Source organism: Amblyomma mixtum, chromosome 5 (genome assembly GCF_055824585.1).
Source record: "Amblyomma mixtum isolate Tamu chromosome 5, ASM5582458v1, whole genome shotgun sequence".
Lineage (NCBI taxonomy): Eukaryota > Metazoa > Arthropoda > Arachnida > Ixodida > Ixodidae > Amblyomma > Amblyomma mixtum.
This window is the reverse complement of record NC_143016.1, coordinates 65,111,325-65,135,033: the sequence shown is the minus strand read 5'-3', so window position 1 is coordinate 65,135,033 and position 23,709 is coordinate 65,111,325. Positions and strand designations below refer to the sequence as shown.

At 54.3% G+C, this 23,709-nt stretch overlaps 1 protein-coding gene across 4 annotated transcripts in view; it reads right to left on the bottom strand.

The window, feature by feature from the left end:
* The window catches only part of Tlk (Tousled-like kinase), a 116,966-nt gene that overhangs the window by 49,273 nt on the left and 43,984 nt on the right, over positions 1-23,709 (bottom strand). Inside the window, exon 1 of one of the 4 annotated variants that reach the window (XM_089544851.1) lies at positions 3-802. The exons of the other annotated variants lie outside the window; for them this stretch is intronic. Coding sequence (XP_089400977.1) covers positions 3-34 — 32 coding nt within the window. The 5' untranslated portion in view covers positions 35-802. Of the gene's footprint in view, positions 1-2; positions 803-23,709 lie in introns of those variants that run through there. 4 annotated transcript variants of the gene reach the window in all.

Here is a 23,709-nt window from a genome sequence, read left to right as displayed (position 1 = left end):
ACCTTTGGAAAGCGCAGAGCGGCGCAAGGAACATGGACGCGGAGTTGCTGGGTGTCGGTGCGCCGGCCAAAGTCGCCACCACCGACAAACATCCACACGAGACACGGGGGTCGTCCCTGTTGCGCCGAAATCCTTGCCAGTCCGTCGCTGCGGCGACTCATGCAGCAGGGGACATCTCAGACGTCCGCCGAGGACGACGCCGCGCCGCCACAGTCAAGGCCGGAAAGCGCCCAAGCACGGGACATGCTCCTGCGGCAGTCAGTCGCGGCGGCGCGTGGCCGGTCGCAGCACATTCTGGGACGACAGCGACGCTCCAGCGCAAACAGCCTCAGGGGAGGCAAACAAACGGACGCAAGCGGGCCACAGAGGAAGGCGATCGGCGCGGGGCGGCGCGAAGAGCGCCGGGGCGGAAGGTCAGTTCTTGACAGGGGAGCGCAAAATGGCGCTGGCGTGGTCGACGCGAGCAAGCAGCTCAGCCGCGCACAACAGCCGCCGCGACACGGCGACCGGAGGGGGGGAGCACACGCGGGCCAGCCAGCCAGCCAGCCAGCCACCTCAGCGGCGAGAACGTACGACGCGTCCCTCTCCGCCGCCGAAAACGCAGGCAGGCACACACACGCACACTCGGCGGCGGCGCGGCGCACGCACACAGAGGCCGCGCGCCCAGCGAGTCGCGCTAACTACCGGCTGAGCAGAGAACGGCGGCGGGGGCCGATTTCCCCGCGGAGGAGAGGTCGCTGCTTGGGTCCGCGTCTGTCTGTGCAGCGCGCGTACCCGCGAGAATGAGCCAACCGAGGAGCGAGCGAGCGACGCAACAACGCACGCCCCTACGCTGTCCGCCGAAAGAGCACCGCCGCCGCCGCCGGCCAAGATAGAGAGAAGGAAGCCGCCGAAGACCCTTCCCTCTGCGCGCGAATAAAGACGACCCCCCCCCCCCAGCAGAAAGAAAGAAGTGCGCCAGGTTTTCGTAGGCGGGTGGGGGGAGAGCTGACAGAGAGGGGAGCGAACGAAGGGGCACCCTCCTGGAAGGATTGTGGACGGGAGGCCCGGCCGATGACTGCCGCCGCTCAAGACTGCCGCGAAGGAGAGACGTAACGGCAGCTAGAGAAAAAGAAGAAAAAAGGGAACGACACCGCCGCATGGCCCAGCGACAAAAGAACGCAAAATGCAGAGTGTGCGATACGGGCACATGCGAAGAAGAAAATAGTTCTCCCCCTCCCTCGGTGCAGCAACACGCCGACATATAAGAGCACATGCCGCGCCACAGACAGAGAACTCGGGCAGAGCAACGCAGGAACGAGTGAACGAACGATGAAACGCGCGACGGGAAGCGGGAGAGGAGGAGATCCGAACTGCAGAAGGCGGAAGGTGGGGGGGGGGGGGGGCTGGGAGGGGGCGACGGAGATGAAACGATGGGGAAAGAAAAAAAAACGTGCACGCCAGGGACCGGGAATGAAGCGAGCGCGTCAGAAAGGAAATCAGGAAAACGCAGGACGAGACGAGCGCGCGCAACACAGACACGCACACACAGACGTTGCAAGAGAGACAGATGCAGGAGGAAAGCGGCGTCGCTCGCACAACCACACGCCAGCCTTAACACGGCGCTGGGCTGGCCACCCCGCTTCCTCTCCTCGCTGCCAGCCCACCAACCGACCGGCGTTCAGCGTTCATTTTACGCCCGAAAAAGGACGGCACAGCGTAGCCGACAAGCGGCTCCATCATGCACAGGTTCGCCGAGTTTGCATAGCGCGACAAGCGAACTCCATTCCCACCTCTACACGTCACCACAGCGAGATGCCAACAACCTTTAGCTCAAACGAGAGAAAGCTCGCACGCTTCACGCGCACACACGTTTTCTGCCATCAGCTGCTCGCCGTGGCAACGTAGCGCATCGTATCTGCAAACTAAATTTTCTCGATTTCTTGAACGCAGCTGGAAAGCTGCCATTTCTTCGGGTCCAAACCATTAAAGCGCGCCAGAAGCAGCCGCACAAGGAAAAGCAAACCGAGGCGAGACTGTCGCGCTCAGCGGAGGCAGGCGACGCGGCGTCGATAAGTAGAACAAAGAGACGTCGCCGCTCTCTCGCTCTCTTTCCCGGTCCCGAGAGCCTCTACGCGGGGGAGCACGCCGCAGCAGCAGCAGCAGTCGGTGAAAGCCGCAGAGGGGAGAAAAAAAAAAAAGTAAAGACGCGACAGAAATTTGGCCTCGGGAGGCCAACTGCGACCAAAAAAAAAAAAAAAACGCGTGAAGTTACTGCGGTAGGAGAGACTCCGGGTCTTAACACAATGCAACTTCTCTGGCGTAACGCAGCGGCCGCAAGGATCAGTAATAATGATAAAGACAAGCGAAGGAAAAGGGGCTTCAAATGTCTAGCAATGGCGCCGGCCTGCTCGCCAAGCCTCGATCACTCGGGCCGGCCGATCCCTCCCCGCACTGCCAAACGCAGCACACAGCTCGATGCTGCTGCTGCTTCTGCCCTCGGAAGAGCGGTGGGGAGGCTCCCGGATTTGTGCGCAAGGCGCTGGCGCGCTTCGATTCGCCGGGCCGCCATCGTCGTCTCTGCTTCCTCCCCTCGCTTTTCCCTGCACCTTTTGGAAAAAATCAGCCCATCACCTCGACCTCAGCTCCCTCCAACTTTTACATGCTTTCTTGTTCGGTTTCCGAGAAGCAGCAAAAGCTACCAGTGATGTGCGTACGTCTCTCTGCAGCAAGCCGACAGCGCACGCACACGGACAAGGAACGATGAAGACTAGACGGGGGGAGGGGGGTCGTGGGCCGTCCTCCACGGCGGCAACGTTTCTTCATTTCTTATTTCCTCGTCAGCAAGAAGAGGTGGCAGTAAGGGTAGCGGGGCCGGCTGGCTGGTTGCGTTGCTGAGCCGCGCCATATTCGTCGCTCGTCGAGCGGAGCGAATATGGCGCGTAGGGGCGAGGCCTGGATGAGGCAGCGGCGGCGAGGCACGTCGTCGGCCGTCTGCGGCCTGAGAACGCCTCGACTCTCCCCTCCTCCCGCTCCTTTCCGTTCGTCTCTGGCTCGCACAGCCCAGCAACGCACCGCCATGAACGTCCAGAACGGCGGCTCCTCGCCCGAACGACTCGGTGACGCGTCCGCTCTGCGCGTCGAATCGAATGGCTGACGAGAGGAGGCGACGCGATGCATGCATCGTCCTCTGAGAGGTCATAATCTCAACAGCGATCAGATGTAACCACCTGCACCGCGCTTTATGCGCCCGGGAAATTTCCGACGCCCAAGAAGGAATGCACAGACGCGATGTTGAGGGAGGCTTGCATAGATAGATTGCTTCCAGAATATAGAACACACGTTCAGGTAAATGAACTGCGCTTCAAAATGAACTAGCTCACGAGGGTGATATTTCCGCACAACGTTTACCGTCGGACTCTTGACAAGAGCTTACAGGTTGATCTCTCATTTGCCCTGTCTTGCACTAGACCCCCCCACCTCTTCCTGAGCAAAATTTCTTGACCTCACCTCAAGAGATCTACCTGACGCGCTCTGCCGCCAGCGGCTACGCTTCCCTACCGTTTCTCTCTCCCGTGTACTGGACGCCCTGCCCGAAACTGCTACATCTTAATTTCAACTACGATATCGATCACTCAAGTTTCTTTACATTAAGTTTAGAAAGCTGAGCTAGTTGGTTGCTAGTGCAATCCTGAGACATTCTTACGTAACGCCCACTGATTTCTTTTTCATCCTGTAAGCACCAGGCTACTTGACGTAAACGGATGCTTCTTCGGCAAACTATTGAACACCTATTAGCTTCCTTCACAAAATACTTAAAGCTCCCGATGTACTTCGCCCAGCTCAACCACCCGTTGCAATCTGTCCACTCATGTACGCGGGGGAACATGCGAAAGTCGGAGGTTCCTAGTACGTGCCCCTTCATTTTCATTAACACCTCAAATCTGCAGCGCCGCCAGACGACAGACACGGAAGAGACGGGCACACAACTGCGCTTTTCCGAATACTAAGCACTCTGAAACCATTTCTCATTCCTCCATGCACGGTCTCACCACAGACTGCTCGCATTTTTACTCCCGCTTCCCAAACATTTTGATTATGCAACAAGCGCATTACTCCGATTATTTCCTCCAGTCGAGCAGTTTTTTCGCAATCTGCGAAAGCTATAACACTGCAGACTTCTCAATTGTTAGATTACGGTGCCTCTTTCTCCGCCCTGCTGGTTCAGTGGTTTTGGTGCTCGGCTGCTGACCCGAAGCACGCGGGTTCGATTACGGCCACGGCGGTCGCGTTACTATGGAGGCGAAATGTTAAGAGGCCCGTGTGCTCTATGCCAGTGCACGTTAAAGGACCTCAGCCGGTCGAATCATAGCGTGAGTCGCTCTAGGACGGCAAACATTATAAAACCAAACCAGTATTTCTCCTCTACTCCTCGGTTGTGGACACGAACGCGACCCGTTGTTGCATATACACCGCTTTCGAAAATAGGCAGGCTGAAACGACCGTATGACGAGGCAGCCAAAGACTTCTTTCAGACAACAATTCATTCGAGTAGTTTTTATTATCGAAAAACCACACACTTCCCGTGCACGACCGTAGTCCTCCTAAATGAGGCAACTTATGCAGTACCCCTTACTTTCTTGCCCCTACCCCCTTTTTCTTCTATTTTTTTTTTTGCAAAGGCACAGATATAATTACTGCGTGCACAGGGCCACGTTACACGCAACGACGAAAACGAAGAAGACAGGAATCAAAAAGTAGAACGAATGTTGCTTAGTTGCTTTTCTCACTTTTACCGCTGGCTCCATACAAGCATTCTTCAATCCAAAGCATTACCGAACGAGATCAATCACGATCGCCATCAGCAATCGAAAATTTTCGGAAACCCTGCTTCTTCCAAGCCCTACCACGTTCACAAAACTTCCGCATTCAATGCCGTTCGAAGCTGGACAATTAAGCGGCCCTCACCTATACATGCTACGAAAGCTAGTGCAAAGTGCGACAACCCCCCCCCCCCCCCTCCCCCACTCACGCACCTCGTCCGCCACTGCTGAAGGCCGTCCGCCGGACCGCCGCAGCGAAAGCTGCGCTCACACAACGACCAAGCCGCCACGTCAGCTCCGAGCGATAAGCAAGAACGCGAGCGAGGGACACAGCGCATTTTCGACAAAGGCAGGTCTCTTCGAAGAGGTTTCCCACGAGTCAAACGTTCTATTTGTACTGACGTAGTAACCACGTTTTTCGAAATAGTACCAGCACAGAAAGTGAAACATGTTTTGCCATCGGCCCAAGCTAGGCATCGCTGCCGCGTTTTGAGGCCAAACAATAGACGTTTTCTAGCATTGTGGAGAGAGTGAGAGAGAAACAGCTTTAATGGCCGAGGGATATGGGACACGTAGGGTCTCCGCACGACCCCACTGCATTATATGTTCATGAGTTTATGGAGTTCGTGGCGCGTTCTTCTGCCTAGCCGGAGACGATGACGACGACGATGATGATGATGATATCAACTTCATTTTCCACCAGATAAGGAGGCCCCCTACTCCCCGTCCACGGCACGCTGGCACTGGTGACGGGGGCCGGGACCTCCGCGATCAGAAGCAGGCGAAGAGGTCTTGATTCCTCGCGGCTTCTTCCGCCAGGCGGATGGCTTGTTGCTGTGGGGCAGGGGCCTCGCTCCGAAGCAGGGCTTCCCAGGTTTCTCTACACTTTATGTTTTCGTTAGCCCCTGGGAGCTAGCGTATTCCCAGATTATGTGGTCGAGGGTCCCTCTCGCCCCACAGTGCTTGCACTTATCGTTTTCTTTGTTATCTCTCCGAACATGATAGGCCCAGACCGGGTTTACGAAGTTCCCAGCTTGGAGGCGTCGCCATGCGATTGCCTCACTATTGTTTAGACTTTTATCCGGTGGTGGCACCAGTCTCCTCTGTAACCTATAATTTTCAACAATCTCCGTATAATTTTGCGGACGGAGGCGTATTAGCGTAGACGTGTGCCGTTCTACCGGACCGGTGCGCATGCGCAGAAGGCGTCCGGTAAACCGGTACACGTCTCCGCTAATACGCCTCCGGTATGCTAAAAACGTCCAAACGAGCGCTTCCACCAAGCTGGAAAGGACTTCGGAATAGTATATATGCTTTCCGCTATGCCCATGGATTGCCGGTCTATTCTTCGGCTTGGGGTCGCACTGCTTTTGCAAATTAAGGTGGCACACTTCTATTGGGATTCCGCTGGCTATCCTTACTGGATAACTTTCAATTGAATTACCAAAAAAACGACAGCTGGGAATTTGCCCTTTCTCAAACAAAATATAAACACACTCGGCGACTGAAGGCCGAGTGCGGTCAAGAAACACAGGCGTTCGAGGGGTGGCTGCAACAAACGCGTCCATCTCGAAGAGGACAACGGACCGCAACTGGGACAAAGGCGTGAAAGCTGCGTCGCAGAGAAGAAGGGGGGGAAGGGCGATTGTGAAAGGTACAGTGAGGCGCTGCACGGGCGGAACGCGTTCCCGGCCGGCGGCTCGCCACCACAAAAGCCCAGCTAAACGTTTCATTGACCCAATTGCGTTGCCAAAGGAGCCCCGCGCACAACAAACGGATCGGCCGAGACAGGGCGAGGCAGAGCTCACCGCGCCTCCTACGAATTTCCTTCTCGACAATTCCAGCTTTAGTCGATATTTTATTTAATTTTCGATTTCTGTTTATTGGCGTCGAACGTGTAATTTGCGAAGCTCGCAAACCTGTTTCCGGAGTCATCGAAAGGGGAGGGGGGCTAAGTAAGGACGAACACTAAACATTAACCGCTAAGATGACAAATTTACGTCGGTCCGAAACATAAGCGTTCCCGGAAGTGACCGCACTGAACCGGGGTACGCGTGAACGCATAAAACATCGACGAAGCCTAGATATTTTTCCGCGCCCGTCGTATTTTCTTGTTCTCGTCACAAGCCACCGTTAAGGCCGGAATACATGGAGCGTTTTTACCGCGGCGCGTCGTCGATTTTCGCCCGACGGCGCAGATTTGACGCCCGGCGTCGAGAAAAACGCCCGCCGCCGCCGGTCAGGACCGGCTAGATTTTGACGCGCGGCGTCCGGTGAGACCGGAAGCGGCGGCTGAAGCGAGCCAATGACAGCGCAGAAAGCCCGCTCTTCCGGTCATCTGCCTGCCGCCGCCAACATGGCCGCCAAGGCCGTCGAGCTGCGCCGTGTTTTTGGCACGGAAATGTTATTGTCGTGAAAATAAACGCTTCATCAGACTTGAAATGTCGCTTTTTTTGGAGAACACGGCCGAATCTTGGATCGGAATGCCTGCGCTCCCTCCCTGAAGCGAATCTGTCGAAGAAAACTGCAGCCGCTGGTGTCCGCGGCTGAGCGGGCGTCCAAAGGTACGCGACGGCATGCATTCGAGCAGAGCACGCAAATCTTTATAGATACTTAAGCGCGCGTGCTAAATTTTGTACAGTGGTGTCGAAGTGAAACTTTCCTGATTTTAACAGAATGGTCAGCGTCGCTGTTCTCACAGACCTCCTTGCACAGTGGTGTTTGCCACTTGTCGATCACATTTGCTTTCGCGTCGAGGGATATGCGGCGGCGCGCCGCCGCTTCAACGCTCCATGTATCTCCAGCCGGGCGTCGCGCCGCCGCGACGTTTTCTGCCGCGCGAATGTCGTCGAAAAAAACGCCGCATGTATCCCGGCCTTTACCCTGTCCCTTCCTCTTCCGTATTCGGCCGCGTCAACGTGGAGCACGTCTTTTCTTCGTTAAAATTTTGACCGAAGCACGTGAACCCTGCCTTTCCTCCTGTTGGACGGTCAGAAACGATACTGCAGTGGCGGCAGAAGTGGCCATCGCACTAGCAACCACCTCGGAACACGCCAAGGTCATAGTAAGCGACTCCAAAAGCGCAATTCACAATTACAACTGCGGTCGCGTCTCTGCGGAGGCAGGAAAAACCGAGTCGATGGCCAAATTCTCCTGATCCGGGCCCCCGCGCACCAGGCTTTGGCAGGGAATGAAGGGGCAAACGAAATGGCTCGAGGTCTTACTTTCCGAGCTGGCTCCCATCCCCCCCCCCCCAATCTCTCTCTCTCTCTCTCTCTCTCACACACACACACACACACACACACACACACACACACACACACACACACACACACACACACACACACACACACACACACACACACACACACACACAAATCGGAAAAAGACAGGCTGATAAGCTACAGGGATATAGTTCAGCACGATAGACTAAAACGGAAGCTATACCCGGAAGCTGATCGCAAGCTCAGCAAAAAGGAGGAAGCAATTTGGAGGCGGTTACAGACGGGCACACACCCGAATCCGCACACATTAAGCAAATGGTACCCGGGGCAGTACGACGGTGAATGCAAAATTTGTAAGGGTCAAGCAAACATGATCCACATGATATGGACATGCACACACTTAGAAAACAATCCAGGGACTAGATGCTCAACTCGGATCCAGATAAGCAAAAAGGAAGTAATCGAGCGTAGGCAGCCGCTTGGTCCCAAGGGATCCTGGCCGACTCCTAGCCTTGGAGGTCAAAACCTCCTCGAATTTGATCGCATAAATAAAGAAATAAAGTTTTCTTCTCTCTCTCCCCGCGCTTGTGGCGCACGGCTCCTGAATATTGTACAGGTAGCTTGAACATGACAGGGAACCGTCACACAAGAACGAATTCTGTTGCTACGTCAACACTGCAGTTCCCAGCAGATTTTTTTTTTTTTTTAGCCGCATCTCCCTGCCTGATAATCTGTGGACCGTGCGTATGTTTTATACCCTCAGTATCCCCTCCTTTATACTAGAGAGTTTTACCATAGCGGAAACGTACTGTCGGAGACGTCAACCGGATTAACGGATGCCGGCTGCGCACGCGCAGTCACATTAATCCAGTATGAGTCTCCGCTGCGTTAATTTTCTTCTTCTTCGTCTTCTTCGCTATGTTAAATATCTCCACTAAGAGACCATCCTGCTATTACATTTGCTGCCAAAAACCCCCACCGCCTTTCATTCTTTTTTTGATTTCTGCCAGGATATATTTACCGCGGGTGTACCGCGGGTTTGTTCCCTAGTTCACACGTCCTCTATCTGTCAACAATAGCCCTACCGTTTTCCTCAGTACGCTACGCTGTCCTCAATATAATCTGAAACCGTTCCTTTAAATACGAAGTTTCGACCCCACAGGTGAGCACTGCAAGATAGAATTCAGACATACTTTCTTCCAGAGAGATGAGAGTAGGCTATTCTTTATAACCGAAAAGTGTGTGCCAAATGCACCGCATTTCTGTTCTCTTCGTATATAACGAAGTGGACGTTCGTGACTGATATAGCTCCGTAGTGCCGAAGACGAGCAGGCATACGTGAGTGACTTGAACCTCGTTTGCGTAGGGCGATATGATACACTATCCATACTGAGATAAAAGTACATATATGAAACAGCGACACAGCAAGCTATACCAGGGGAAGCGCGACATTTTCGAAGGCAGAGGTCACCGGCAGCATCGGGATGATACACAGAACGCTGTCTGCTCCTCTCCTCTTCAGCTCCCCGCTTAAATGACATTCGGCAGCACTTTGGGAAACCTCTTCTCGACTCTTCAGAAAGCTATTTGTCGGGTCCAATTAATTACCTTGAACAGAACGGATAAATTGGAGTCCACTGATCGCGGCATGTGAGCAAAGCACAGCCGAAGGCTTATAAAAGTTTGGAGTTCGGGTGGAAAGGCGGAATGGCACAGGTACTTCTGTAGCGGCGGGACAGGACGCAAGCTAGGCTGCCAGCCCCGTGGCCGCCTTTCTTCAATAAGCCCCGTCGTCAGAGGACGAACAAAGGAAGACGTACGCGCTCGGGGGACAAGGTACATGCTGCGCGCTGCTGGGGTCAGTGCCCCCCACCCCTATTGCACAAACTTTCGTCAGGAATCGGAGGACGCCTGCAGCCAGATACAACAGGTGCTCTTCAAAGGGGCACCTGCCGATGTTTCAGCCAGCGAATCAAAAGCGAAAACTAGCCCATCTCATGCTCCCTCAAATGAGGCCCTACAGCTAATGGCGCAGAGCGATCTCCACGCCAGCAGGTCCAAAGGGGTCGGTCAAGGGGGAGAATCGGTCGACGCCATTGGCTGGAGGGACTGCTTTGACGCCACAGCGGCCGCCATTTTGTTGACCGTGGACCACTTGTAAAGGCTGCGGGCGTGTCTAATGGGATCATCACCTCCTGCCCCGGCCTGCACTGCTGAAGCTACGCGCTCTGCCGTGAACTGTTGGTCTTTTTCCAGAATGCTGAACACTATTGTGGCCTTCTTCAAACGTCATTTTTCAAGCTCATCGTTATACCGTGTCCGCTGAGGCAGTTATATATGAGCTAAGCTCTTAGAAAGTAAGGAAGTAGAAAGGTAGTAACGGCTGCTGTTACTACCTTCTTTTAACAGTTACTACCCTTCTATTACCTTCTTACGACCTCGTTACCACCTCTATGGAAAAGGAGGTACTAAAAAGGTAGTAACTACTACTGTTACTACCTTCTTTGACCGTTATTACCTTCGTATTACCAGCTCAACGGAAGCGGAGGTCGTAAATGCGGCTGCTATTTGCACGACACCCCACGGAACAAAAGTAGGGGAAAGGCATACAATTGGTGGTATATATCTAAACGGTTCGAATCCCTGTCGGGAGCTAGCCTCCAACGTGACTAAGAGACGCATACTATATGCAACGAGAAATCGTATGACGCCATCGGCAGCGGTGTACGACGAACAGCCGCATTTGCGCGTCCCCGGGGAAAAAGAGGGGTGCTCCCCCGAGTCGCCTTTGTTTAGGGGCGTTTTCCCACGCCGCTTTCAAGACGTCGGGTCGGGGAAGCGACGCATCCTGCGACCCGTCTCGCCAGAAGAGAACAACTGGACGCCCCAGGCACGGCCGGATAAAACGGATCGCTCAGCTGCACGATAAACGACCAACCGGCGACAGGAAGCCACGTCAGCACGTGCAACTGCGTGCAGGGCGCAATAAGCCCGTGTGAGGCGCTTTTCTTTCGCGACTGAAGACTCAAGGCCGATGGCGAGCAAGGAAAGCATTTTGGGATCACTCCGCAACATTCGGCTGTACTTGAAAGGGACAGCTATCGGGCGTCGGCCTGCAGTCTCCCCCTGGCCGCGGGATACAGACTAGGTCCCGCAAAATTGCTCTAGCGAAGAAAATGCGTCCAACGTTCACACAAGACGCTCTTGTGACTGTCTCGTGATCTGCAACAATGGGTGCACTTACCCGTATACCTCAGCACCGACGAACTTGATGTAAAAGTATACGTGTCGAGACGATAATACAGTATCCCGTGCAGCGTCACGGGACCTATAATTAGCTTGGTTTGGTTTATAGGGGTTTAACGTCCCAAAGCGACTCAGCCTATGAGGGACGCCGCAGTGAAGGGCTCCGGAAATTTCGACCACCTGGGGTTCTTTAACGTGCCCTGACATCGCACAGTACACGGGCCTCTAGAATTTCGCCTCCATCGAAATTCGGCCGCCGCGACCGGGATCAAAACCGCGTCTTTCGGGCCAGCAGCCGAGCGCCGTAACCACTGAGCCACCACGGCGGGGCGGACCTATAATTAGACGCGGACTCCTCAGCCTAGGAAACTGGGGATTTCCCAAACTAATGTACAGTCCACGCTCATTCCTGCCTAGCAGCTCCATCCTTCACAAATCCTATCATGGAAATGAAGCACTCTGTTACTCTCTTTCTGGGCTTGTATATCTGCATCAGCGACCATCGCCCGACGTCCGAATCCCAGATACCCAATGTATCCGCCCGGTCGCTCGCAACCTTCGGCTTCCACTCCCAGGGAAGGGCCCTTGCAACAACGCCGTGGTACAAGCTCCCGACAAAACCGCTCAAGTGTCGGTCTCACTCAGCGCATGAAAACACTCACAGGCGCGCTTAGATTAACAATTTCGATGTTAATTTCTTCCTGACCGCCTTCCCAGTCGAATTCCAGCCTGCGCAACGAGTGCAACTAGTCAACGGATTCTGCACCGCACAGGCTGGCCTCGGTACTCGGACCTAGGGGTGCACCAACCGGTCGGGCATCGGCGCGCGCCCTGTGGCCTCCGCTTATGACCACTCTGAGACAAGCCAGCGGGGACGATCCTCGGGGTACAACGAGAAAAATAAGCGCTACCCAGGAGGGGGCGGGGAGCGCCCCTCGCACGGATCTCGGAATAACGGCGGGCACTTAAACATGGCTGGCCGTCGCATCCGGGCTACAGGGTGCCGCCAGGCAGCAGCGACAAACCCCCGCGGTAGGCACGGTCGCTGCTCACGGTGCATCGAGCCGGAAGGAAGCTCGAGCGCCTATCTCGAGCGATAACAGTAACCACTGGGAAGTCCGTGACATGCTATCAGCGCTTTACCACCGCGGGAAGATCATCTGGAGACAGCGTTCTGCGTGCTGCATCCTTCTCTTCGGGGCAGAAGAAATTGGGTCCAACGTTGGCACCACGTCCAGCTCTGTGACACACCCTCTCCTTTTGTGCTTCAGGTCCGCTAGGAACCAAGGGTTGTTACGACAGCAATCACACACAGTGCGCATTACTAACGAACTCTTCATTTCGGCTCGGTTAACCGACGTCGGAGGGAACGAAATATGGCGATCGTCCTTCGCCCCGGCCCGTTCGCACGCAAGTCTCAGCACGCCACGTCTGGACACATCACGGTTTCTAAAAAAAAAAAAAAATTAAAAATGCAAACTGTGGGGTTTGCGTCCCCACAATTGGGTGACGCCGTAGTGGAGGGCTCCGGATTAGTTTAGACCACCTGGGGTTCTTCAACGTGCACTGACATCGCACAGCACACGGGCGCCTTTTGCGATTCGCCTCCATCGAAACGCGGCCGCCGCGGCCGGGACTAGAACCAAGTTATCTGGATCAGTAGCCAAAGCGAGAAGTAGACGTGTCCTATTTGCTTCTCAGGGTCAGTCTCCATCGTTCAAGCTGGCCAACCGAAATGGAATCGCACCAACTAGCCCGGAAACATACCATTCGACGCGGTGAAATAATGCATACGGCGAAGTAACAACAGCGCGCAGAAAAAAAAAATCGAAAATTAACGACCGAAAGTAGCAGCCTGGGCTATTCGGACCGCGAAGTATAGCCGTAGTGGTGAACCAGGGCCAGTCGAGGCCGCGTTTGGATGCACAGAGACTTTCACTAGATGAGCGTTTTGCTCGCGTATGAAAATTCGCTAGGCGTGACCAGGATCGAACTTGCGCTCGACAGTCAAATGCCACGGGCGCTGAGTCAAGACCAAGCGGTCACTGGCGACGCAGCCTCGGGATGCACAAGCGTACAAGCAGAGATTCGAGCGATGTGGCCGCAACGATCTCGGAAGGACCGGCGCTGCGCACAGAAGACGACAGCAACGTCGGAGCCCGTAACCGACCTCGAATCAGTACACACCGGCTGCGGCAACCCGCCGTGACGCAATGCGAATGGCCTCAGGGGCTCCCTCCCACCATCACTCGCCGAACCAGCGCGCCACGGATGTCGGCGCCGGCTGCTGCCATTTTTGCGGGCCAAAGCGGCCGCCGTAGTCGCGAGGGCTGGACGACGCAACTAGGAGAACCCGCCGAGAAGTGGAGAAAAAAAAATTAGGGGCGACCAACTGGATTGGTGCGGAGGAAGTGTTATCGCATTTCCTCCACTCGCCATTCTATTCCAAATCTGACTAACCGAAATGTGCCTCACCGTTAGATCGCGGCGAGTCCTCGCAGAACTACCGGATACCAAGGTTGCTCTTTCCCGAGCAATGCGAGAAGGAACAGCTTGCACGTGCCTGCTGTTGGTGGAGACGCTGTCGTTTTTGCCGAGTCATTCTTCGTCCAGCATTTCTCTCCTCTTCCCTGCTAGTGGAGAAGGAGGGGCAGGAGGACAGTTGACAGGGGGCAGTGGAGGCGCCACACAGCATGGTGGCAATTGCCACCACCCCGTTTCAAAGTCCGTCCGTCCGTCCGTCCGTCCGTCCGTCCGTCCGTCCGTCCGTCCGTCCGTCCGTCCATCCATCCATCCATCCATCCATCCAGACGCCGACATCGACGCCGCCGGACAGCAACCGCCTATATGGCCCTTCTAATGGTATCGCATTATAATGGACTCTGCACAGAGCCAAAGGATGGTCCAACGCCAAGGGCTGTACGCCGCTTCCGCTAAAGTCATCTTGCACAGCAGCACCGAAAAGCGCGGACTAACCTTCAAGATTCCTCGCTGACCGTTGGTTCGAACTGACAGACGCAATATACGTTCCCGTCCACCCAGCGACACTAGAAGGTAGCGCATACATTTACGTCGCAACGTGGACAGAAACGAAGGGGTACAGCAATGAGGACGCTCCCAACGCCACCGGTCGCCATGCCACGGAGCAATACGAAGTGCAACACAAAGGAAAGCGCGACGTAGGATGAGAAAATGGACAATCTTAGCGGCTCGAAACGACCCTAGCATGAGCAGCAGCGCGTCGTGAGCAGTGGCTGTTGCACGCACCCCATAGCGAACTCCGCGCCGATCGGCTAAATGAGAAACTTCCGCGCAACCGTCGCAACGCCGCAGCGTGGGACGGCAGCCATGACAGCGTAGCTTTCGCTCTCCGCAACCCTTGTCGGGCGGGCCACGAAAGGACCCCCCACCCATCATCCCCCGTTCAAGCGGCGCGCAGACACAAGGCGGTCCCGTCTGCCGATGCTGGGGGCGCATGCGCCGCTCGCTCTGGAACCGGCAAAACGGTTTCGCCGAACGTCCGAGTAGCCCTGCTTGCTGCAAGGCGCGCGCGCGCAAGCGGTCCCCGTGCGAAGGCGGCACAGATCGCGATGAGGTCATGCATGCCTGCGTCCTTCAGCAGGCGGCGTTCGGGTCAACCACCGCGGCCGCCTCGTGCACGCTGCTGCTGCGGACGCGACGAGCGCAGCTTTCCTCACCGCAAGATGGCCGCCCGGCGGCGAAGAAAAAAAAAACAGAAAACACGTCGGCCCCGAAAGCCGCCGCTCTTCACATGGGGACCTTCCCCCCAGGCACCTTACTCAACCCACACCCTGCGACCGCTCCGTAGCACGGCATACGCGGCACCCCACCCCAGCGGCAGCTGCCGCAGCCAAGTGTATGGAGGCAGGTCGCCTACCAACCTCCCCCCCGTTCTCTACTTCGCCGCCCCAACAACGCAGCCGCCATATTGAGGGAATGGCATGTCGGACGCGCGCGTACACCGGCGGTGCTGTGCGGATAAAAAGCAAGCGCTAATCGCGACGAGCAGACCGCTCAAAATTAGTGAAGTGCTTCGCTGCGGGCAGGAGACAAGAGCGCAACATTCGTCGTAGCATAGCTCGGTTACAGCCCTTGCGATGCCACGGTGTCACAGCGGAAGGGATGAGATACCGCACGGCTCCAGCCGCCCACCTTCCAGGCGCGGCGCCGGCCGCAGCGTGACAACTCCACTTCTCCAGATTCGAGCGCTGATCACTGGCATATATTAACACAAGGCCAAGAGTAAACCTAAACAATAGTGACAAACAGGAGCATGAATGAGAGGGAGCTGACACGTTGCCTGGCGTAGTAAGTTGAAATCTGAACAAGTAGCACATCGAAGAAACAACAACCGCTGGCACCTAGTTGACTTTTCTTTTGCCTATTGTCTTCAGTCCTCCCACAGATTGCACATCACCACGCGAGCCAACGATCATCAGCTGTTGAGTTTATTAACCAGGGCTTTGGCCTAGAAGACGCAAACTTCTGCGGCATGGCACCGTGTTATTACTTCGTCGCAGAGACCGCCGGCTATCCCGCGCCACGACATCCCAAAGATAGCGGTGCGGAAAACGACGCCCCTCCCAACCATGTGCTTTGATAACCAAGGGCAGTCACAAGACAACGGAATTGATTTTCGTTCTACTGTGTTTCAGAAGCTGCCAATTTATGTCCAGTGCAGCCACAGTTACGTACGTGAACCCGCAGAAACGACCCCGGTGATTCAGCTTTCGTTAACATGAACGGTGACTCCAGCTTTCGTCAACATGAAATGTTCAGTCTCCAGCGCCATGCGCACAAATTTGCAATCGGCTTCACGACACCCGAACGCGTTACTTCTTAACAACCGCCCTTTATAATTTTCGACAACTACTGCGACACTTATTTTAGCGCCAAGAAAATCCTGAAGCAGTGTTCAACCAGATAACGGTCACACACAGCGAGGTACACGGGTCAAACGCTGACTGACAGCTTAGGTTTACTTCGCAAACAGCGAAGCACGAGATGAAACCCTTCATGTGCTCCGCCACCAGCTAGGCCAAACCCTTGCCATACTACGGGCAAGCCTGCCAGGCGAACCTGACAATCAGTTTGAGAGAATCCATTCCCGAGCAGGCGTTGCAATCCTAAACGCGAGCGACAAACAGCGGTTTCGCCTCGCTCGCACCTCCGTACCAGTACGCAGGCGGGCGATGATGCATCGCACGAAGCCTCCGGTTCGAAACGCGACGCGGCAGCACTGTGGAAACGGAAAAGTACCTGGGACGGCACGCTCGTCCGCCACTTATTCGTCCGCGAGCAGACACAGTATAACCCGCCATGATGTCCGCCCCCCTCCTTCCCGCGGTTAGACTTGCCTCGAACACCCGCCTCTCTCTTTTCCCGCTTTTATTCTCTCCCGCACGCATTCGTTGTACGCTTTCTTTCGCTTTTGTTTTCTGTTTCTTTTTTCCGCTCTTCTTCCCGAAGCTTCCTTGCGCCGTCTCGGCGCCGACTAAATCGAGCCTCACGAGAGAGGCTAGGAAACGATACACGAAAGAAAGAAACGACAAAACGACCAAAGCGCAAAGGAGAGAACAAAGAGAACGGGGGGGAAGGGGCAAGCTAGCCCGCAGCAGGAGCCCCAAGTGACGGCGGAGAAAGGCGTGACGTCACGAGCATATCGCTAGGCAACCGACATCACGTGCTGCGGACAGAGAGGCTCATGGAGGCTCCCCGTCCGCTTTGCCGCTACTGCAGCAGCACCACCGACAACAGCAGCAGAAGCGGCACACGGGCCGCAGCGAAAAGGTAGCGCTAGTCGTAGAGCTGGGAGAAGTCGAGAGGCTAGCCCTGAAAAGAAGGTCGGGAGCGAACAGCCGTGACTCGCCCTCGGGAGCTGGGCCACTCTCGGTTGCGCAAGCATGATGACGCGATGAATAAACACGCCTGGCTTCGCAGCGTCTACTGCACTCTTCTGCACGTCTGTGGCGGTTTCTGCCTATCACTCGACGAACAAATTCACAAAGAGTCCGGCAACCAAGCTGCCGGTGATCGTGGGAACGCGCATTTACCTTAAGGGCGTCTTAATATATGGTCCCAAGTGAACCGGTCTTCCAGCACATAATTATGAACGGATCCAGAACAAAAATTTAAAGCGTTCCTCACGGCAGCACCTCCGCCAATAAGCTGCTGCTGCGAAATCATCACACTACCTTCGACATCGAGAACGGGCACACTCTAGAAAAGTGCGATATCAACCACTTTACGAGTTCTGCGACATCCGTCAGCCTTCTAAAAATAGTCCAATTCCTCCCCAAAACGGCACTGAGCCTCCCTTTCTAAATAAACGGCTCATCCGTTCACTCAGTCCACCTTATTTGGCTTTCTTTTTTTTTTTCCACGCTGGCTGGCACTACGCCTACACATCCAAGCCCTTTCAAGGCATAATAAGCGAGTCATTCCCAGGCGAGGAAGGTAGGTGGACTGTGAAAGGCCCTTGAGGGTGCCGCTGTAAAAAAACACTCGCTTGAAGTACAGGAAAGAGCTCGCCAAGAAATGGAAGTAAAAAAAAAAAAAAAACACGGCGAGTGAAACTGCGACATAAGCGACTGGCAGCGCACGTATGCAATGTTACTGCGGTGATAAACGCGTGAAAGTTGCCAGGTCGTGCAGTGTGCTTCGGCAGTGCGGTGGAGACTGAAACTGCACTCTTTTTCATTGTTCCAACGTACACCACACCGGGCTAATAATATCACTCTCAGCCAAGAGGTCGAGAAGCAAAAACTTGTTCTACGGCGTCACAGCATGCTCGTAGAGCAGATAGCAACAACAAGAAAACAAGAAAAAATAAATATAACATTAACGGTAGCCCGAGGCAAGCTGCTTCCAGGAAAAGCCAACGAGCACGGAATGGTCACGTGCTCAGCCCCACAGCCGAAAAAGGCGCGATGCCAGGACGCTGCTCGCGGCATTGATAAAAGATGGCGCGGCAACCTTCGAATCCCGTAAGGGTGAGACTATACCGATGTCACCACGCCCGCTACTCGTGTGCGCAGCTTGTGCGGCAGCCATGATGCCTGCAGCCCTCGGCTGTTTACGGCTGCTCTGAAGCCAGAGGCAGTAATCTAGCCACAATGTGGCCGATGACACGAGGGCTTCGCCCGCGGGCAGTTTTCGTGGCACGATCAGTTCGCAACGTTTTGAAACAACGAGTTAAACGAGCCCTACATATCTTACGTATACTTGTCACCGGCAATTATGTGCAACCTTCCAGAGGTCAGGCATAAATCCGTTTGTTGAAATGTCAAGTTTAGTTAGAAATGAACCCATATTTATATGCTTGGTTACGACATCAAATCGTACAGAAATCGCGTATCGGAGCACCGTTTCGTGCTCTATGTAACGCCTTTCGAGTCTTCATGGCCTCCTCTTCCAAACACAATTGGAATGCAGCTCCGCTAAGGACTACACCTGCATCATCTGCAGCAGCGTTGACGCAGTGAATACTAGGATCAAATCGATGTATTTTACGGAAACAAGCAGACTACTCTGGGGTAACCCAGCACCACGCAGGGATGACCCACCATGGTGGTGGCGTGTCCAGAAGTCCAGTGCACCGACCAAGCCAGGGCGACAGCGCGTCGCTCGAACGAAAACGACGGGACGCTCCACTCTGGTAGATAACAATTCCTCGCTGCCCCAGATACGCGCTTGTCCGGCCTTATCGCCAAAAGAACGTCACTGGCGCACGCGGCGGAAGCTCACACTGCACCACGCACAGAGCTAAAGGGGTTGACAGTGCGGCTGCATGGCTAAGCTCAGCCGCACGTGATATCTTCAGCAATGAAACACACTCCCTAGCCCACGTGTCGCGCTTCTTCAAATCAACTGCTGGGGTAGCCTCAGGGTGTTTTCTACTGCTTCAGTGAAACCTAAGAGACGATACCGGCGGTACGCTCACAACCGTATCTTCAAAACAGTGCGTGAAAAGAAGAAAAACAGACCCAAGTAACAACGTACGATCGGCCGACGAAGTCCTCTCCGGGGCCCGCTTCATTTTTGACAAGCGAAATAAAATCACCTTTAAATTGCATTACTGCTATCCGTAACCCGTCGAAGATCTCCAACGAAGCAAACAACTCTTTCGCGCCGCCATGCCAAATTTCCGCCGCGGTAAGGCGTAACCGGCCCACTTAAGAGTAAGCGAGAAGGCCCGGGAAACACCTTTGACTGCCGGAAAAAGTGCCATTCAATCCACTCGTCGCCGACATGTGTAAGGCAGGACTCATGCCAGGCCATCCACAGCCTTCCTGGCCCCACTCAACGACGTCAGTCACCTCGATAAGTGATCTCACGCGGCAGGCAAGCTTTTTTCTGACACGCCCAACCCCTCCGCCACTCCATCCCAACCCGCGCCGGGGAGGAAGGCGACACCACGCCGCCATCATGAACAGCCCAAATACTCGCCCCCGAAAAGCGAGCCGCGACCGCACCTCCTCCCGGCGCCAAACGCCGCGGAAAGGCAACCCGTCAGCCGCCACCCTCGCTACCTACCGCCACCACGGCCGTTCTCGACCAACCACCGGGGTAATAATAAGAAGTAATAACACTGCCGAGAACGACGCTAATAAAAAGGGACACGGGAGAGAGAGAGAGAGAGAGAGAGAGAGAGAGAGAGAGACGGAGCGATAAAGATGGCCGCCGCCGGCGCTGACAGGTTCCGCGCTCCTCGCCCCAGCTGCCACGCAGCGCAGCGCAGCGCCTGCAGCAGCAGCAGGCGAGGCGGCGACCGGTCAAGCCAACCGCGCGAGCCAAACGAGGTCAAAACGCTCAAACATGGCTCTCTCGCGCATCGGCGCGCCGCCACTGCCTCTTCTCGACCGGAGTCGGCACACTGCAGGGTCGCATCCCCAGCCGACAACTGCGGCCGCGAAGCAGGGAAGCGCAGTTTCGCATCGAGCTAGCATCCAACGGAAAAAGCCATCACGCGCCGCTCCGCTGCCACGGCCATACCGCGACGCTGCAGGCGTGCCGCCGAACCGACGCGCCAAACCGTCGGGGCCGCTTTTTTTATTTCTTTTCATTTTCACCAAAAGGGCCCGCCGCAACGCAGTGCAGCCAGTGCAGCGGTTTCCCTCGTGCCCTCGGCGTAACAAACTTTGGCTCCCCTTGCTCTTTCCGCCTTCTCTCGCCCAACCTCTCGCGTTCTCTCGCCCCCTGCGAGAAATGTCGCGCGTGCGCGGGCACCATTCCAGCACGTGGTTCTTCCCCTCCACCACCGGTAGCGACGAAGCGCGGACAGCCTTGTCTTGGGAACAGGAAAGCCCGCCTTTTTTTACATGAGACGGACGCTGGACATGTAGATTGTTCCTCTTCGTGCGCGCGGTGACAACGGACCACTCAATCACAGCACTCGCAACACACGAATGGGGTCCCTACCGGAGACGAGAGAACTGCTCCGAAACAGAAAAATGTCCTAGCACGTGCTACGAAGTCAAGCTCGTTACGCATGCAGGTTTTGGGCCACTAAATTCGGAGTATGGAAAATATCAGGCTGCGCCCAGCAACGGCGCCGCCGAGGAGCAGGTACGGAAAAACTAACGTGCCCCGTCATAGACTGGCAACACAAGTCCGGCAAAAAAATGTTGCTAAAGAAGGCGTCGCAAATAAGAGCCGCGCCACTTCGAAGCTCCGCTGGCTCCCCGCTCTGATCGGCACACCAACGGAAAAACCCCGCAGCGTGAGGAGCCACTCCTAGCTAAAGGTCACTCAAACCGAAAGAGGCGCCACCCGTTCGAGTTAGCGAGAAAGGTCAGCAAGCAGGGGTAAAAAAAAAAAGGCAAAGGCAGAAGAGCATTACTACGCGGAATAATGGTACGTCACTGAGCAAGAACTGAATCGCGGTACGCTTAGGTCATCCGACCTTTTCATTAGAGGCAGACCCCCAAGCGCCGAAAGGTGCTGGACTGCAGACTACACACGCGCTTGTCAGTACTAAAAATACTATTAAACTTAACTTATTCGAGCACCAACTAATGACACGGCAGCGTGCGCTTCTACCGCCCATCAATGACCCTGCTCTCTAAGGTAAAATGCCTGGCGTTCATACCGAACCCCACCACTCTCTCTGAACGGGCTTATCTACTGGGCGGCACTCGAAAGGTAATGTACTACACCACAGCAGCAACATTTTGTACGGAAGAACAAAGAGGCAGTATACTGGAAGGAAATAGGTTTCTATCCACCGCGGAGACCCTAAATGAATAGGCCAAAGGGTAGCGTACAGCAAACTCAATGCAACTGAGCGCGGAGTCATCGGTTCGACCCAAGCCGCTCGGCGGCCGCGGCTGCAGTGTTGGCAGCGACGCCGAAGCAGATGCGCGAAGCACGCGCACACCGTGCAATTAACGGTAGGCGGCAAAGGGATAGAAAACGAAAACACGACAGAAAATTGTCTGTTGTCACAACAGATACTCCTGAAGTACAAAATTGTGAGGACACTTTGGCTAAAGTGTTGAGAGGCGAAACCAGAGGACACTATGCCGTAACGACTTCCGGTGGATGTGATGTCACACAGTTCATGATGTAAAAAATAGCGCACAGGGAACACATTTTTTACATCATGAACGTTATCCAACTTGCCCAACTTTCCGCTTTGCTGAATGTCACACAGTTCCGGTGGTTATATCGATACCCTAATTGTACATCTTTCGGAGATCTTAAGTGTTGATAACGCTTAATTACACATTTTTCCATCTAATTTGACACAAATCCGACGTTTTCCCGACCATTCTGTGACAATTTTCACTATGCCGTGACGACTTCCGGTGTATGCAACGTCACTTTGTTTCCGTGGCTATATCGACGTCCACGATATTTCGACGCAATTTAGGCATTTTTGCCTATAAGTAATTAACTAATTAATCTAGTCATCAAACTTGGCTTCTAGGCTCATTTTGTCCTCCTCCATCTGAAGCAACCATTGTCGTAACGACAGAGCTCGTTCTGTCGTGACAACAGACATCTTCGTAACACTACAGAAAAATCTGTCGTAACGACAGGACGACAGAATTTTTAGTCGCATTTTTGGACCAGCCCTGTCGTACTTTTCGACTGGGATATTAATCCATGGATTCCGTCGGTCACATTTATCGTCAAACGTCGGAAGAAGGAATCAAAGTCATGCCTGTGCACAACAGGAGGCAACCTCGACCTCTTCGCACTCGCCGCGGCTCTAGGTTACCGGAACAGTATTTTGACGCAATTTCACCAAAAAACCACCAATTTGTAGCAGCATGTAGCAGGTTTAATGCAGTGATGCAAGTTGGCGCGATTTGGCGCAGCATTTTCAGCACTGCATATACCACAGCCTGTCGGTAGTTCTTGCACGCAAATTTCACTAAGACTTGTTTTCCAACAAGCTAACGTTTTGTGCTACATTGGAGCTCATTGTGGGGCGCACAAGTTCTGCTATGCTGTAACGCGGTTAAGGAAAAAAAATCCTTCGTATACTGTTTCCGGTTATCACCGAGTGTATTTCCGATCGCTTGGAGTATACTATCGCGCGCTAAGCTACCCAATCCGTGTTTACGTAACATTCGCCACAACTGTTCGGTGTTCAACGCGAGAATATCCTCACTAATAACCCAACGTTCGAATGGCTTCGAGACCTGCCAAAATGCTTTTGAATAGGCAGGGCTCAGGGTCTTAGTAAACAGGAGTTGGGTGGCCTACATTTCTGGTTGGTTGGTTTGGTTTGGCTAATGTGGTTTAACGTCCCAAAGCGACTCGGGCTATGAGGGACGCCGTAGTGAAGGGCTCCGGAAATATCGACCACCCGGGGTTCTTTAACGTGCGCTGACATCGCACAGTACCCCTACATTTCTTTGTCACAAGCTGTCAGTGTGCATGCGCTGAAGCGGTGGTACCGGGTTGGAGCCCCAGACCAGAAAGCATTTTTTTTTTTAAACTGCGAAGTTTCTGAGAAAACTGTATAGCCTTCCTTTGTAGCCGTAAGGCTCCGCTTGGGTGGATGCAAATCAGTAATTACTCCCTTGTTACACTGAGTTGTTTTTCCATTTTGTCTATTTAATGCCCTAGCTGAAAAGAAAAAGTACCAAGAAAAAACTCGTACGTGTGACGGAAGCAGTCACCGAAACCAAGGAAAGCAAAAGGAAAGTTTATATTTTTATTTTTACGCCTTGTGCTGATGATGAATGTGAAATTAGTAGCTTAATTTAGCGCTAAAAGATAATTAGAAAGTGCAAGAAAGACCACATGCTGCCTGTGGGATCCGAACCCGCGACCTCCGAATACGCATTCGGTGCTCGGCCAACTGAGTTACGGCGGCGGCTGTACAATCTACTTTCGGGGTATTTATGTTGCATATAAACTAACCTTGAGTGTGTTCGCCAGCGCCACTCTCGTCCATAGCG